The sequence below is a fragment of the Haplochromis burtoni genome, unplaced genomic scaffold (genome assembly GCF_018398535.1).
Source record: "Haplochromis burtoni strain Fernald_Lab_line unplaced genomic scaffold, NCSU_Asbu1 Contig_505, whole genome shotgun sequence".
Lineage (NCBI taxonomy): Eukaryota > Metazoa > Chordata > Actinopteri > Cichliformes > Cichlidae > Haplochromis > Haplochromis burtoni.
In genome coordinates, this window is record NW_024582866.1 from 321,978 (window position 1) to 337,956 (window position 15,979).

Below are 15,979 nucleotides of genomic sequence, written 5' to 3' on the forward strand. Positions count from 1 at the left end.
TCACACGGGTTAGAGTCACACGGGTTAGAATCACACGGGTTAGAGTCACACGGGTAAGAATCACACTGGTTAGAATCACACGGGTTAGAATCACACGGGTTAGAATCACACGGGTAAGAATCACACGGGTAAGAATCACACGGGTAACAATCACACTGGTTAGAATCACACGGGTTAGAATCACACGGGTAAGAATCACGCGGGTAAGAATCACACGGGTTAGAATCACACGGGTAAGAATCACACGGGTTAGAATCACACGGGTAAGAATCACACGGGTTAGAATCACACAGGTAAACTTGTCTGGATGCTCTGTCATCCAGGTAATAAATCCCAAAAGGTTGATTCTGTTCATCTGGACGTTTTCAGTGGGAGAAACGTGTCATCATCATCATCATCATCATCATCATCATCATCATCAGCTGACTGCAGGTTTCAACCTTATAAACAGGACATGATGACTGGAACCAGCAGCACTGGCTAGCTAACCAGCACAATGGGCAATGAAGGAGCTGACCTCTGACCTCTCAGCCCTTTGTTCATACGTGCTGGTTTCACTCACTGTGCAAATGTCCTGTATGTAAGGTTGAAAGCCTTTATTTCATTACACACGTATAACGAGATTAACAGAAGCGTGCGGCCTGCAGGCACCGCAGCATCCAGGGTTTGTGCACGTAGCCAAGTCTCTGAGATGAGCAGGCAGCAGCTGCATATCTGAATCGTCTGTCTCGCCTCGTGTACCATGGATCTGGCGTTTGTGAGGTAGAGGCTCTGCAGCGAGGGTTTGAGTGGCTGCTTCCTCAGCTCTGCCAGTAGTCCAGCCCTGCAGCCTCGCTTTTGCTTCCTCTCTCTTCGCCATCTGCGTCGCCTGTTCGATCCACGGAGAGCCCGCTGGTCTCGCCATCTTTATGAAACGCTGTTAGTCTGATGGGACTCAGACCTTCCAGCTTCTGCCTCGTCAGTCCACAGAATATTTCCCAGGACTCTCTGGGATCATCCAGGTGCTTGTTGGCAGATGTGGGATGAGCCTTTGTGAACTTGTCGCTCAGCAGTGCCTGGATGCCATTTTTGCCCAGTTGAATCATGACCTCTGACCTTAGCTGAGCCGAGTGAGGCCCGCAGGTCTTTAATGTTGTTCTGGGGTCTTCTCTGACCTCCTGGATGAGTCATGAATGAGGTTTTGGAGTAATTGTGGTTGGCGTGTTTCTCCCACTGTGGATCACTGGAGTCCCACAGCCTTAGAAATGTCCCAGTGACCCTTTCAGACTGATGATGTCACTGACTCAGCTGTTTCTTTACATCACAGCAGGACGTGTCTGAGATCTTTGGCCTGCTTCACTTTGTCACACAGGTTTAAGAGCTTCTTGTTTCAGCAGGTCTGCAGTAATCAGGCACCAGTTCAACACGCTGACCGTGATCCTGTGAAACTGGGACTAACCCACTGTGGCGGTGTACACAGGGAAATCTACTGAAATCACTTCAATGATCTTCATGGTGCAATACAGCTCAGTTTGGCTTCTCTTAGCAGAAAAATGCCAATAAAGAAATAAAATAAATGAGTAAGCAGTAAACGGTTGACTCAGAGCACGTGCAGAGTGTGTACTGCTCTCATTGATGCCGTCTGCCTGCTTCTTCATCCTGATGTGATAGATGGAGATATGGAAGCTTCATCCCAAAAATGTGCTCGTGTAGGTCTTTGCTTTCTGCAGCAGCTGTGGATCCGGTCCTGTGGACATTCAGCTGCAGGTTCTGAAGGTTTCAGGGTTCTGGGTCCTTCTCAGCAGCATTTTGTGTCCTTGTGATGTTTCTTTATTTTGGGTTATGTCTGGGTTCATTAGTGCTCAGCAGTTATGTTCCCTGTTTAGCTCCTTGATTATTTAGTATTTTCCCCCTTGTGTCTGTGTGTGTGTCTGTGTGTGTGTCTGTGTGTGTGTCTGTGTGTGCGTCTGTGTGTGTCTGTGTGTCTGTGTGCGTCTGTGTGTGTCTGTGTGTGTCTGTGTGTCTGTGTGCGTCTGTGTGTGTCTGTGTGTGTCAGTGAGTTTGCGTTGGCTCCTCTCACAGCCGCTTCCTGACAGTTTGCCGTGTTTCCACTTTCCCAGCCTCTCAGTCGTGTGCGTTGTTCCCACAGTTACGAGCTGACCCACAGACCTGATGGGAACCACGTGGATGCTCAGCAGCTGATTCGACGAGTGTTTTATGTTTGGGACAATGTCGCCGTCGCCCTGCACGTGGAGAACAGACGGGTAGCTCCTCCTCATCACTCTTTACACCTGAAGCATGTTGAGTTAGAAAAGGAACATTTTTGTCTTTGTTTTTTTAAATATATATTTCATATTATGAGAAGATTTCGTAGCCTGTCAGTCTGCATCCACAGGTTGTATGAAAGCTTCGTCCTGGCAGCAGGGTGAGGTGAGCGATCCTCTGCAGCATGCAGGCAGATGGTCATGAGTCCGAGCTGTGGGAGCGGCGTCGCTGCTGCAGAATATGGACCCAAATTCTTTGTTTCTCTTCATATTTTCATTTTTCCTGCATGGATAGATGATCCAATAGTCTTTGCTCGAGACAGGTGAAAAAACAACACTTTAGTCCAACAGTCTGTGAAGACCGTGTCACCATCCACCTGTCAAAGAGGCCACGCCCCTAATAAGCCTTAATGCAATTTAAACAGGTGAATTCTAAAGATGTGTTTCAGGCTGTAAACATGTTTGTTTCTGCTGTAGTTCTAACATCTATGGCCGGACCTATACTTAACAAAATATTAAAATCATTTTGACGAGGCGATTCAATTTTAAGCGGTAACGTTACCTTGCATTAATAGACCAGGGAACAGACAAACCAATTGTGTGCGAGTTAAGCCACCCATGTGACGCTACTCAGCCAATCAAATCTGTGCATTCAAGGTGATCGCAGACACCGACAGACAGAGGAAAGAGACGGTGAGAGGCGAATAACAAGCGAGACGATTAACGATACAGGCAGTCACAAGAGGTACAACAACGATGGCGCTTTCAAAAGCGAGAAAAGTAAAGACCGAAAATAGAACTTTCAAGACTGCACCGACGCAGACGTGCTCATTCTTCCAGCAAACGCCACCGTGAGACAAAGCACGAAGAGCTGGAAAGTCAGGAAGCACCAAACCTTTCTCTCTTTTTTAATGATGGGAAACATGGATATTGTGGCCTTTTTGGTTGCTATCACTTCACACCTGAATGAACTGAATTTGAAGCTGCAAAGACGATTCAATCTGTGAACCGATGACGCTGCTCTCAGAGGAAACCTGAAGTGTTCAAAGAAGACCTGCAAGGAGACTATGCACACTTCCCAACAGTGAAGGATAGGGATGGGTACCGGTGTCCGGTGCCATGATGGCACCGGTTCTGACATAAATGGTAGTAACCAGAAAAGCAGCGCACATTTCGGTGCTTTATTTCGGTGCTTTATTTCGGTGCTTTTTTTTCCTGAGCTGTGATACACTTCTAGCCAATCATTTTACGTTTCCGAGGATAGTAGGCGGGGCCAGGTACGTACGTTCTTTTAGAGCAGAGCTACAGATTAAAAATGTCCAAGGCGAAGCGGTCAAAAGTCTGGCTGTACTTCACAGCAAAATATGCAAACTCAGCAGCCTGCAACAAGTGCTTTAAGCTGATACTGTGATACTGTCAAAGGAGGTAACACCTCAAATCCGATGAAACACTGGCGACGCATAGCGTTTTTTTTAAAAGCCAGAAATGCACCGTATTTGATACGCTGTGGCTCAGAGACTGAGACCATCACCTGAGACCATGCAGACAGCAAAATACTACTAAGCATCGGTGTGGTGCCTGTTATCGGACCCGGAGTTAGCAACATCCCCCAAAAACCGAAGAGGAGAGTCCTGGCCCCTAGCCCTGCCAGTGTAGCAGAAATGATGAGGATGATGATGCGAGCAGCAGCCGTTCTTCTCTGCGTGAGTAGCTTATGTTGTTCGTGTGTAATTTACGTTGAGTAGGCTAACCACGTTATTACATTAATGCATGTAAGGTGAACTAGCAAACATCATCATAGCTACATGCGGCTGTCTTCTTGTTTGATGGCAGATACTCCCTTCACCCTGGCCAAAAAGGCTAAAATGACCAAAGAAAAAGTGGAAAACAGTTAAACATGAGAGGTTTTTGGACAAAGTTTGTGTTTTTTCCATTGTTTAAGCACTGCTTCCAGCCAAGAGTGATACCATATATGCCCCATAGCTGCAGAAAAGGCTAACATTGTTATCTTTTTACAAAAAAACAGCTGAACATGAGAGGTTTTTGGACCAATTTTGTGTTCTCCATTCTTTAAGCACCGGTTTGAGCACCGTTTAAGCACCGGCACCGTTTCAAAAGTACCGATTTGGCACCGGTATCGGATAAAACCAAAACGATACCCATCCCTAGTGAAGGAACAGGTTCAGGGAGATGTCATCTGTTGTTGACTTTGTTGATAAGCTGGTTGAAAACTTCAGCAAACGTTTCGATAGCTTCAGCTTTGGACAGCAGCTCATCATGTAAAGAACCCATTTCTCATCACTGATGTCAGAGGGTTCTCAAAGGAAGTCACACAGCACTTCAAGTGGCCAAATGCTGGGCCTCTTCAAATGCAGCTGGTTGATCTCCAAGCAGATGTGGCCCTGAAAGAGCAGTTTGGGAGAACTGAACCTGCCTTTCTGGCTCCAAATGGTCCCAAATCTGAGGAAAGTAGCCCTGCACATCTCGACCATGTGTGGCTCCACATACAGCTGTGAGGCAGCTTTCTCCACAATGAACATAATAAAAACTCAATATCGTTCCAGGCTCACCAATGAGCACCTACACATGTGTATGAGAACAGGTCTGACACCATTCCAGCCCAGATTTACAATCCTGGCAAACTAAAGCTCAGTTCTCTCACCGAACAACAGAAAGTGGAATATAAGGCGGAAAGAAAGAGAAACTGTGAAATTGGTAAGATGCTTTGATGTTATCTGTTGAAAACGTCGAGATGTGAAAGGTAAAGAAAAAACTCCACCTGCTGCTTTTTTCTGAAATGAAGCACTTTGTTTAAAGAGGCACAATTTAGTCATTTTATTTATTTTCTCTAATTCATTTTAAACAGCAGCCCTACATCTAATGTAGGCCTACTGTGTGTTTCAGTGTTAGCGACAAATTTTGTTGAAATGTTTTAACTTGTATTTTCACTGATTTGACAGTTCATAGATATTAATGTAAAAAAAAGGGCTGCTTCTCTATCACAGTCATAACGCAAGTTAGACATTATGATGTCCCGGACCTCTGCTTGAGAAGATTTTCTCCAACTGGACCTCCTGAAAGTTTATTTAATAAAGGTCATCTTAAATTGTAGTTGAATACCCCTAATCTATGGAGACTCACTGCTGCCTCTGCTGGGCGTCAGAGGAACTGCAGCTGGTGGCGCTTCATGCTTGAGAAGCTGGTTTATGTTTGACTGCAGGACCTCGAACATGATTATTTGTTGTGATCATGTAGGTTCACACGTGTTCTCTCAGCCTTAATGTTTCCAACTGTCCCTGAACGCAACACTCCTGCAGGTGTACCGTCAGAGTTCAGACGTTTGCAGGTTTCCTTTAAAAACATCCTGTTGATCCTTCAGGTGCTGACGTTTGACGCTGACCGCCTGAGACAGAACCTCAGGTTCTGTTGGCCGGAGGAAGTAACAGCCAGAAACGACGAGGAGGAGTTCGATGATTTCGAAGACGCTACAAACTTGGTTAAATGCCTGTGGCCGGGCTGGCGCTTCCCCCTGGAGGAGGAGCGCTCGCTCCTGCAGCGTTACACAGGTATCACATGTGCACACTGGAGACTGTGACCCCTCCCAGTGTGAGGTACAGCGATCTTTGCGTTTCTGTAGAAAGCAAGTCCAAGTCGTGCCGTCCTCGGTACTTTGCAAGGCAAGGCAAGGCAAGTTTATTTGTATAGCACAATTCAACAACAAGGTGATTCAAAGTGCTTTACAGAGACATTAGAAACAAGAACAAATAAAAAGCACTCTTCCTTTAAAGCGTGAGGGAGGGGCTGTGTGACATCATGAAGAATATCGATGACGACTTTAAAGCGTCTGTCGTTTCATCTCAGACCCACAGAAACAGGAAACACGGAGCTTAAAATGATCCTTTAAATCTCGTTTTAACAGCAGACTTTCTCCATCTCAGTGTCCGACATCAGACTGGTTCTTGTTGGGAGGCCTGGAGTGGGGAAGAGCTCCACTGGGAACGCCATCTTAGGAAGGCTTGCCTTCAGTCCAGGCGGTCCATCCTCAGGTAAGTCTAACCCGTCTGTGGACTGATTTAGCCCCAGCCTCTTTGGCTCCCCTACATGGCTAACATTAGCTTAGTGTAGGAGGTCAAACGCCTCAAACTGGGAGCATGTTCAGAGTAAACTGGTGGAATCCTCTTCTCAGGGACGTCATCGTGCTGCTGGCAGAGCGAGTGGGTGTTCGGCCACCAGGTGACCGTAGCCGAGACTCCCGGTCTCTCGGAAACATCAGACGATGCCGTGAAGAGGGACATCTCCACATGTGTCAACATGCTGAGGCCCCACGCCGTCCTGCTGGTCACCAGGGTGGGGTCCTCCACCGTGGAGGATCTAGCCACCATGAGGCAGGTGGAGGAGTTCTTTGGGATGGACGTGTCGAGGTACACCAGGATCCTCTGCACCTATGCTAACCCGGCGGCTCCAGACATCGAGAGACAGCGCCGGGCGGCGGGACCTGAGCTGCTTTTCAAAGTGGGCTACAGGTACCACGTCCTCAACAACAACCCGGACCACTGGGACGGTCAGCAGGTCTACGATCTGGTGCAGGCCGTGGCGAGGATGGTCATGGCTAAAGGAGGGGAGGTCTACTCCATCAGGAACGCCACCTGAGTGCTGGGTGATGTTGTAATGTTGTTTACACTGTTTACCCTCAGGTGATGGAGTGTGGCGTACGATAAATGCACCAGAACACCCAGCACAGCGACACCTGCTGGCCTTAGTGAGGAGGTCACCTCCCAGTTTAGCTTCCATGATGCATCATGGGAAGTCCCCCCCCATACTGACGTCAGCAGGTTTGAAAATGCAGTTTGTTTGTAGCCGACTGCGAATGTTTAAACTGTGAATATTTGCAACGATCCAAAAGCCTTTTTAAAAAATCCCAACAGTGCCGATCTCACGAAGATCATTCAAGACACACATGTGTCTGTGAGGGTTTGAAAATGACAGGAAGCCAAAACAGGAGAAATCTGCTCTCTCTTTCTAGTCCCTGTCAGGACTCTTGCTGCAGCATTTTGGATCAGCTGAAGGCTTTTCAGGGAGTTTTTAAGACTTCCTGATAATAATGAATTACAGTCGTCCAGCCTGGAAGTAATAAATGCATGAACTAGTTTTTCAGCGTCACTCTGAGACAGGATATTTCTAACTTTGGAGATGTTGGTCACATGAGAGGAATGTGTGAGTGACAGAACAAATGAACCTTCTGAAGTTTGGAAAACTGTGTCCATGAGGACTCCAGCATCACCGCGTCTCCACCTGCTGGTGAGGACCCGCCTCTGCCTTCGTGCAGACCAACCGCTGCACAGCGTTACTAACAGGAGGATCATTTCCACGGTGGACACAATCAGAGTGCTGCATCTGCCAATCAGCAGTGATTTTCTCTGTGTAGCCCCTCCCACAGACACACCTATGGGCCCAGTTCTCACCTGACCCAATGCAGCACCGACAGCCTGTCAGTGTTGACCATTTAAGCCAATCAGCTGCCAGCACATGTGTAAAGATGAAACTGAGGAAGTGAAAATGAAAAACCACATCATCTCTGATGTCTCCTGTAACTGATTCAATAACGATGCTAATGATGTTTCTGCGGTCAGGTTTTATTCTGATTTTATTCTGATTATTAATGAGCAGTATTTAAATGAACTGTTTTAACCTTTAAAGCTTCTTTTCCTTTGATGTCTCCTGTTTCACTGTTATCAGGAGTGTTTTGTCTTTGTGGATGTGCCAAATAAAATATTTTTCATATCGTTTTCAGACAGTAAACTTTAATTACGTTAAATTAGAGCTTAACAATCCTTTTCACCTCCTGCTGTGTGACCTGGTTACCCCATAACAGAATATGTTGAAATAATTTCTCACAGTCAGCTTTTGCAGTCAGACTATAAATACATAAGAAGACGTAGTTTTAGAGCAAGCGAGGGATATCAGTGGAAAATAAAACCTGACAGGCCTCAGAAGTTACTTCACCTGAAGGAGCGCAAACTGCTGTTATTAATGAGCCCTGAATGACCTTGGAGAGCTAGCAAAGAGCCAGCTAAACAACAACAGCTAATGTTTGGCTCGAGTGTCCTAAAAATCCCACTTTGCCTCAGATAAACAGTTTGATTCCATCCTCACATCAAACATAGTTAGATCCACTTCAGAGACAGTTTCAGTAACTGAGGCTAACAGCAGCTAATAGAGGCTAACAGCAGCTAATAGAGGCTAACAGCAGCTAATAGCAGCTAATAGAGGCTAAAAGACACTAACAGCAGCAAACAGAAGCTAACAGCAGCTAACAGCAGTCCATATTGACAGAAAGTTCAGCATATTTTCAACATCTTGCCTCAGTATCACTGTCATCAGACAGAAGTGAGTTTCACTCACTCACTGATTCCTCCAAACTAAATACAGGTGGACACCAGCTGGCACCAGTGATCTGACAGCTTACACTACAGATGAATGTTATTTTGCTGACTTCAGGGGTGAAAATGTTAAATCCTGCAAAATACTTGACACATATCTGTTTCTTATTTCTGATTTACTGCTAAATGTTGATATTATTCAAATATGTTAAAATGTAATGTGAATTAAATGTTTTATATAGAAACAGTAGTAGAAGGCCCGGCGTGGCCATTACAAGGCCTAACAACAACAGTTAGAAACAAACAAATAATGGTGCAGTAACATCGGCTGTAGATGTGATCATCACCATGAATCCAGGGCGCTTCTGTCTGGTGACCTCGGCATATCAATGTCGAAATAGCGGTAAAACTGTGGGAGGAGCCACGGGAGTTCAGGGTCGGATCTGAGACCCCTTAGGAAGGACTTTCATTGGACTTCAAAGAACTTCTGTCCACGAGCTCAGGAAGTTCTCAGGGCGTGCAGGGGAACAGCTGACATGTACTCGATTTATTGTCGAGGGTGGAAAGAGAACTTTGAGGAGCTCCTGAGTCTGACCGAACCTTCGTCTGTGAAGGAGACACAGCCTGAAGATTTGGGGGAACCTCTGCAGATACACTGGCAGAGATGCTGTCTGGTTCAGGACGTCAGGACTGACTCAGACTTGTCCTGAGATGATAACGGCTCTGTACATCACGGGCTGTTTGGGCTTTAAGGTGCGGACAGCGCCTTTGTACTGGCAGACTGAGGTGGTGGTTCCCTTTGGAGGTCTTCCAGGCAGGAGACCCCGAGTGAGACCAGAACCTGCTGGTCTGGTTAGGAAGGCCTCAGAAGTCTGGAATACGGCTCAGCCTGCAGGTGACCTGACTTTGATGGATGGATATGTTTTTACAAGCAGACGCTTCTGATGAGCGCTGGGGTCAGAGCGCAGCTTGTTTTTGTAACGTTTTTTATTGTTGGCAAGAGTGTTAATAAAAAAATCGTTAATCATGAAACAGAAACACGAGAACACAAAGAGAAGAAGAGCGTTGGGTCAGCTCTAAATGACCTGTTCAAGTTCAATAAGCAGAAAGAGGTGAACATGTTTCAGTAAAACGACCCTGATGGTTTCCATCACAGCATGAACGTCCGGCTCATATCAGCCTCGGGTGAATTCTGCTCAGCCCGGACGCAAGTGAAGGAGGAAGAAACCACAGTGGCATCAGAAACAGTTTGGCACCCGCACTTCCTGTCTCATTACATCACACCGTTTCCTACAACTCCGAGGAAATACACCAGACAAGCCTTTTATGGAAATGTAAGGTCGGTTAGGTTCACTGAACAAAACCATGACAGCAGGTCCTTGGTGATGAAGCAGAATACAAACAAACAACAACAAACCTCAAACATCTGAAGACGAATCAAACTGAAACTTCAGGCAAGACGTGCAGTCGATGAACCAAAACCAGAACACTCTCTGTGTGTGTGTGTGTGTGTGTGTGTGTGTGTGTGTGTGTGTGTGTGTGTGTGTGTGTGTGTGTGAGAGAGACTGGGTGGGGTCTGAATAAAAGTGTGTCCTGTCAGATATCAGAGACCAATTCTCTTCAGCTCACCCTCCATGATCATGCAGACGCAGACAAACAGCCGAAACTATACCGAACATTTGATAGAGGGTCAGCATGTGCGGCTGAATGATTTAAGAAGTACAGCTGAGCGTCAGGGTTTGGAGAACCAGTACCTCTACAAAGAAGACATCCCTGACTACCCCCGACCCGAGTTCTGCGTGTCTCACCTGAAACATGACACAGAGCGATGGGGGCTATGTGGGATCCGGAAGGACAGAGGCTTCAAGGATCCTCGTGGAGGCTCCTCAGATCCTCGCCATCTCTCCCTGGTGTGGTGGAGTCTGGCTGTGGGACCCGAGGAGATCCAAGCGGCTGAGACGAGGCTCCTGGAGGAGACCTACCCAGACCGGATGGAGGAGCAGGCTGCAGAGCAGGAGAGCTTCCTGTGGAAGTTCGCCTCCTCTCCAGCCTTCAAGAGGAGGTCGAGACTGGGCTCGTACCGCTTCAGGTTTCCTCTGGAGGAGGTGCTGACGGCCTACAGCGAGCAGGTAATCCTACGTTTAAATGACTGTTTGCATTCACAGAGCTGGCATCACCGCCTGTGAGCACCATAAAAGAGTCAGAGATGTCTGTGAACTTCATGTCAAACACTTTTCAGAGGCAGAGTTTGAACATGAATATCTAAAACACTGTTAACAACAGAAACCTGACAGTTTCACCCACATGGAAAAGATATGAATAAATCTTATAAAGTTTGTTTCTGTCTTGTGTGAAACTTGAATGAAAAGCATACAAGAGTGAAAACAGATATAAGATCCCTTGAAAGATTATATAATGAAACTTGTATGTTTTGTATACTTCCTAAAGCAATATATGAAAATAATGAGAAAGTGGCCACTTTCATGAGTAAATCATAGAAGTTTTTACTATTTCTTTTCCATATGGGCACTGGTGGGTCTTACCAGAAACATGAAACAGGATCTAGTATTCAAATATCTGCATCCTGGATCATTTAGATATTTTAAAACTTCAAGTAGTCCTGTAAAAAACTGCAAACAATAACCTGGGACTGTTCATGAATGATGTATATTTATATTTCTCCATAATGTTAAAACACTGAATACTGTAAATATTACATTCTTAGTCACAAACTGAAGAACGTGCTTTTTTCGTTCAGCTTACATGGACTCAGTAAATATTTCAGGTGGAAACACAAACATCAGCCGACTGGAACAGACCCAGTTAAAACTCAAAGTGTAATCACAACATCCCTGACAACACCGAACAACAGGACACTTCCATCCTTCGTTTACAGCGAGCTGCTGTCGTGACTCAAAGTGCGCGTCGACCGAAACTCGCTGTGCCGCGTCACTCTTTCTGTCTCTGGAAGTAAAACTGAAACTTCTGTTATTGTCCTCAGTTTTGCTCCGGAGCTCCGCCCATCATGAGGGTGTTCAAGACCTCGCTGTACAAACAGGAAGTGCAGTACTCTGTGCTGGTACACAGCCCGGCCAATCAGCAGTTCTTCTCAAGGTTTCCTTTGCTCCCTGATGATGACCCGGACGCCGTCTGCACTTATAGAGACGGACGCTTCATCTGGAGACCGGAGGCCATGTGTAAGACACACAGGTAAGAATCACACAGGTAAGAATCACACAGGTAAATGTGGAAATGACCTCCAGTGAGAGACTAAAAGCGCCCTCTGACCTCTGTGTCTCTGCCCGTCCTCTCAGCTACGAGTTGATCCGAGGACTTGACGAGAACCAGATAGACGCTCGGGGGCCGATTAGGCACCCAGAGTTTTATGTGTGGGATCACGTCGCCGTCGCCCTGCACATGGAGAACAGAAAGGTACCTTCGCTGCTCCTCCTCCTCACTATCAGCCAGCCGGCGCCTCCAGCCCGCTCCAGACTGCATCCACCACAGCGTGAGCGCTGAAAGGCTTTGAATGAACCGCCGTGTGAAGAGCTCAGAGTGCTGGACCATCACGTCTGACTCTGACAGTTTAATTTGTGACTGAGCTTCAGTTTCATGGTTGTCGTTTTCTGTTTCAGGTGCTGAGGTTTGATCCTGATCAGCTGAGAGAAAACCTGAGGTTCTGCTGGAGGGACAACAGGACAATCATACCCCAAACACGCTTTGATCACTTCTGCAGAGCCCACTCCCTCCTTAGACGCCTGTGGCCCAGATACTCCTGGCTGGAGAAGGAGCCCCCACTCCGGCCTACCTGAGGCAATGAATCCACATTTCTCCTGACAGCTGCCTCGAGTGGACACTAGGAGAACTGCAGTCTTTGTTTTCTTATTAAAAATACTCTAGTAAAAGTAAAAGGTATCTCTGAGGTTGTGTCTACTATGAATGTGATAAAAAATAAAGAAATAAAGATGAAATAAAGATAAATGAACTCGGGGGTGGCATAAGCTCCACCCCTGGCAGCCCTGAACTGGATCAGTAGAAGATGATGGGCTCAGAGTTCCAGCAACACAACTTCTATCACACCTGGAGACTGATGAGGTACAATACAAACAGTACAGCGAGTAGCTAGGACGCCAATGTCACAGCCTGGCCCTCGCCATAATTTGTATCATGGTGGCTGGACTTTGTTCTCTGTGTTCTGTGCCTTTAAATGTCTCTGCAGGTCCCTGCTGATTTGAGAGCTGGCAGCTGCTGATTGGTTCCCTGATCAAGTGGCTTTTTTAAAAACCCTCCCCAGCAGCAGCAGCTGAGCTGTGTGTGTGTGTGTCTGTGTCTGTGTTCCTGTCTAGCTATCTTTGTGAGGACGGCAAGCTGCATTCTACTATACTTGTGAGAACCAACAGTCACTCTTCATGCAGCTGAGTACATCAAGTGTTTAAAACAGAAGCTGTGCAGGTCTGAGATCAGCAGCTTTGTGTAACACCAAACTGAGGTCCTGGTAATGCTGATATATAGTGACAGAGTTACATGAGTGATTCAATTCAATTCAATTTTATTTATATAGCGCCAAATCACAACAAAAGTCGCCTCAAGGCGCTTCATAGATACAGAGAAAAACCCAACAATCATATGACCCCCTATGAGCAGCACTTTGGCGACAGTGGGAAGGAAAAACTCCCTTTTAACAGGAAGAAACCTCCAGCAGAACCAGGCTCAGGGAGGGGCGGCCATCTGCTGTGATTGGTTGGGGTGAGAGAAGGAAGACAGGATAAAGACATGCTGTGGAAGAGAGACAGAGGTTAATAACAGATATGATTCAATGCAGAGAGGTCTGTTAACACATAGTGAGTGAGAAAGGTGACTGGAAAGGAAAAACTCAATGCATCATGGGAATCCCCGGCAGCCTACGTCTATTGCAGCATAACTAAGGGAGGATTCAGGGTCACCTGGTCCAGCCCTAACTATATGCTTTAGCAAAAAGGAAAGTTTGAAGCCTAATCTTGAAAGTAGAGATAGTGTCTGTCTCCTGAATCCAAACTGGAAGCTGGTCCCACAGAAGAGGGGCCTGAAAACTGAAGGCTCTGCCTCCCATTCTACTTTTAAATACTCTAGGAACAACAAGTAGGCCTGCAGAGCGAGAGCGAAGTGCTCTAATAGGGTGATATGGTACTACAAGGTCATTAAGATAAGATGGGGCCTGATTATTTAAGACCTTGTATGTGAGGAGCAGGATTTTGAATTCTGGATTTAACAGGAAGCCAAAACAGGAGAAATCTGCTCTCTTTCTAGTCCCTGTCAGGACTCTTGCTGCAGCATTTTGGATCAGCTGAAGGCTTTTCAGGGAGTTTTTAGGACATCCTGATAATAATGAATTACAGTCGTCCAGCCTGGAAGTAATAAATGCATGAACTAGTTTTTCAGCGTCACTCTGAGACAGGATATTTCTAACTTTAGAGATGTTGCACAAAGGGAAGAAAGCAGTCTTACATATTTGTTTAATATGTGCATTGAAGGACATGTCCTGGTCAAAAATGACTCCAAGGTTCCTCACAGCGTTACTGGAGGCCAAGGTAATGCCATCCAGAGGAAGAATCTGCTTAGATACCATATTTCTAAGCTTTTCAGGGCCGAGTACAATAATCCTTTTTGTCTTTAAATTTATCAATAAAACAGCTGCAGCCTTCACTACAGCACGTGTGGTACTTTAACCTTTGTACTGTTTTCCTCACTTAATTTTACAGTTAACATGTTGGATGATCTGTCTGCTGTCACTGGGTGGTGCTGAGGTCTGAATCTGAGGGCAGCTCCTGTAATCACAAACTGAAATATAAAGTTTATCTCAAATCTGAAATAAAGCTGATCCTTCTGTCCTCACACACTCAGGATCTGAAGCTCTTCTCTTACATTTTTTAGTCCTACAGTTCTGCTGATATGAGCTGTTTTTTTACAAAAGGACGAAGCCTTTTAAACCAGCAGATTATCCAGTATAATGTTTACCGTTGACTTGTTGGTGCTTGCAAATGCAGGTCTACAAAGATGAGATGATGGAGCAGGTTTGAGTCCTGGTTCAGTCTGCTGCTGCAGAGGTGGAGGTGTTATCAGCAGTGTTTGAGCTGCTGCCTGAGCTTTGGACAACAAAGATAAATGCTTTAAATGATTTCTCTCAAAGGATGTATGGAGCACTGCACATGTAAACGCCGTGTCCCCTTCCTCTGAGCCGAACAGACAAAAGGACAGCACAGCCAAGCAGCAAACACTTGTATTATGACTCCGCCTCCTGATTTGGGCTGGGTCCAGTCCTTGGCTCATCTTACATCTTCTGCAATGGACATCTTCCTGTAAGAGGAGACAGACGACACCTCTCTTCGTACACATGGCGACTGTCTCCATCCTCCAGTCAGCTCTTCAGTGGAATCCTTCACTGCAAATACACACAAACTGTACTGGGGGCTTAAAAACTAAAGTAACTAAAACATGGAGGTAAAGAAGTGTGTGTAAATGTACTAATCAACTTATATATGCTCGCCATGTTTGTTTTTAACTGCAGCTGATGATGTCAGACTCTGCTTCTAGGCCCCGCCCATTAAACACACCTGTACCTACATAGATAAGCTCTGTTGGCTGAATTCAGCTGAAGTGGAGTCCACTCTGCATGGACACAGCCTCCACTGACTGCCCTCACATGTGCTTTAGTGCAGTGTACTGAAGCACAACACACACACACACACACACACACAACCTGGCCAAGTCTACCAAACGTCCGTGCCCAGGTAACACCACGTGGACGTGACTGCTGGGACAGAGCGACTCTTCTGTCGGCACACAAATGAAGCTGCACTGCAGCTAAAAGGCAAATAAGACTTTTGTATATATTCCGAGAAACAAGCATCGCTGTGCTGCACTGCACAGGAGAGGCTAGTAGTTTATTACTCATTTATTTAATGGGTTTGCTGTGGTAACCAGTGCACAGTGGGAGACAAAGGAATATGAGTATAAACATGGCTGTGTCTTGATGCAGCCTGTGCTGTGTTCATGTGAGAAATGTCTGCCTCTTGCATCCACATTATTAATGACTCACACTCCCAGCTCTTTGTATTACTGCACATCGGTATAAAACCTTCACCTCTCTGCGTGTTTGGGCTTTTCTTCTTCTTCTCACATTTCAAGTTCTTAGATTTTTGGCTTATTTGAAACTAAAAGTCTCAGATTTTCAGTTTGTGAAGAAAAAGAAGAAAACAGAAACATTTGGATCGTATAAAGAAGCCTCTGTGTGACGGCGACGTCTCCACCAGCCAGCAGAGTGAGTGTGTGTGTGCGTGTGTGTGTGCGTGCGTGTGTCTGTGTGTGCGTGTGTGTGTG

General features: G+C 46.1%; 2 protein-coding genes and 1 long non-coding RNA gene across 6 annotated transcripts in view; 2 read left to right on the top strand and 1 right to left on the bottom strand.

Annotated features, from left to right (window-relative positions):
* LOC102300084 overlaps positions 1 to 8,042 on the top strand; it is a 12,274-nt gene extending 4,232 nt beyond the window's left edge. For all 4 annotated transcript variants that reach the window (XM_042213966.1, XM_042213965.1, XM_005947715.3 and 1 more), the window contains exons 4-7: positions 2,129 to 2,243; positions 5,623 to 5,809; positions 6,182 to 6,289; positions 6,430 to 8,042. In XM_042213966.1, the coding sequence (XP_042069900.1) occupies positions 2,129 to 2,243; positions 5,623 to 5,809; positions 6,182 to 6,289; positions 6,430 to 6,893 (874 nt within the window). In that variant the 3' untranslated portion in view covers positions 6,894 to 8,042. The remainder of the gene's footprint in view (positions 1 to 2,128; positions 2,244 to 5,622; positions 5,810 to 6,181; positions 6,290 to 6,429) is intronic.
* A 114-nt stretch (positions 8,043 to 8,156) lies between these two features.
* LOC102301423 lies at positions 8,157 to 12,984 on the top strand. Its single transcript, XM_005947719.3, has 4 exons — positions 8,157 to 10,752; positions 11,625 to 11,833; positions 11,938 to 12,055; positions 12,259 to 12,984. Exons 1-4 carry the CDS (start codon positions 10,258 to 10,260, stop codon positions 12,433 to 12,435), a joined length of 999 nt encoding a protein of 332 aa, XP_005947781.1. The 5' UTR covers positions 8,157 to 10,257; the 3' UTR covers positions 12,436 to 12,984.
* A 1,279-nt stretch (positions 12,985 to 14,263) lies between these two features.
* Positions 14,264 to 15,979, bottom strand: part of LOC121812278 — a 15,657-nt gene continuing 13,941 nt past the window's right edge. The window contains exon 2 of the long non-coding RNA XR_006052968.1: positions 14,264 to 15,041. This is a non-coding gene — a long non-coding RNA (uncharacterized LOC121812278). The remainder of the gene's footprint in view (positions 15,042 to 15,979) is intronic.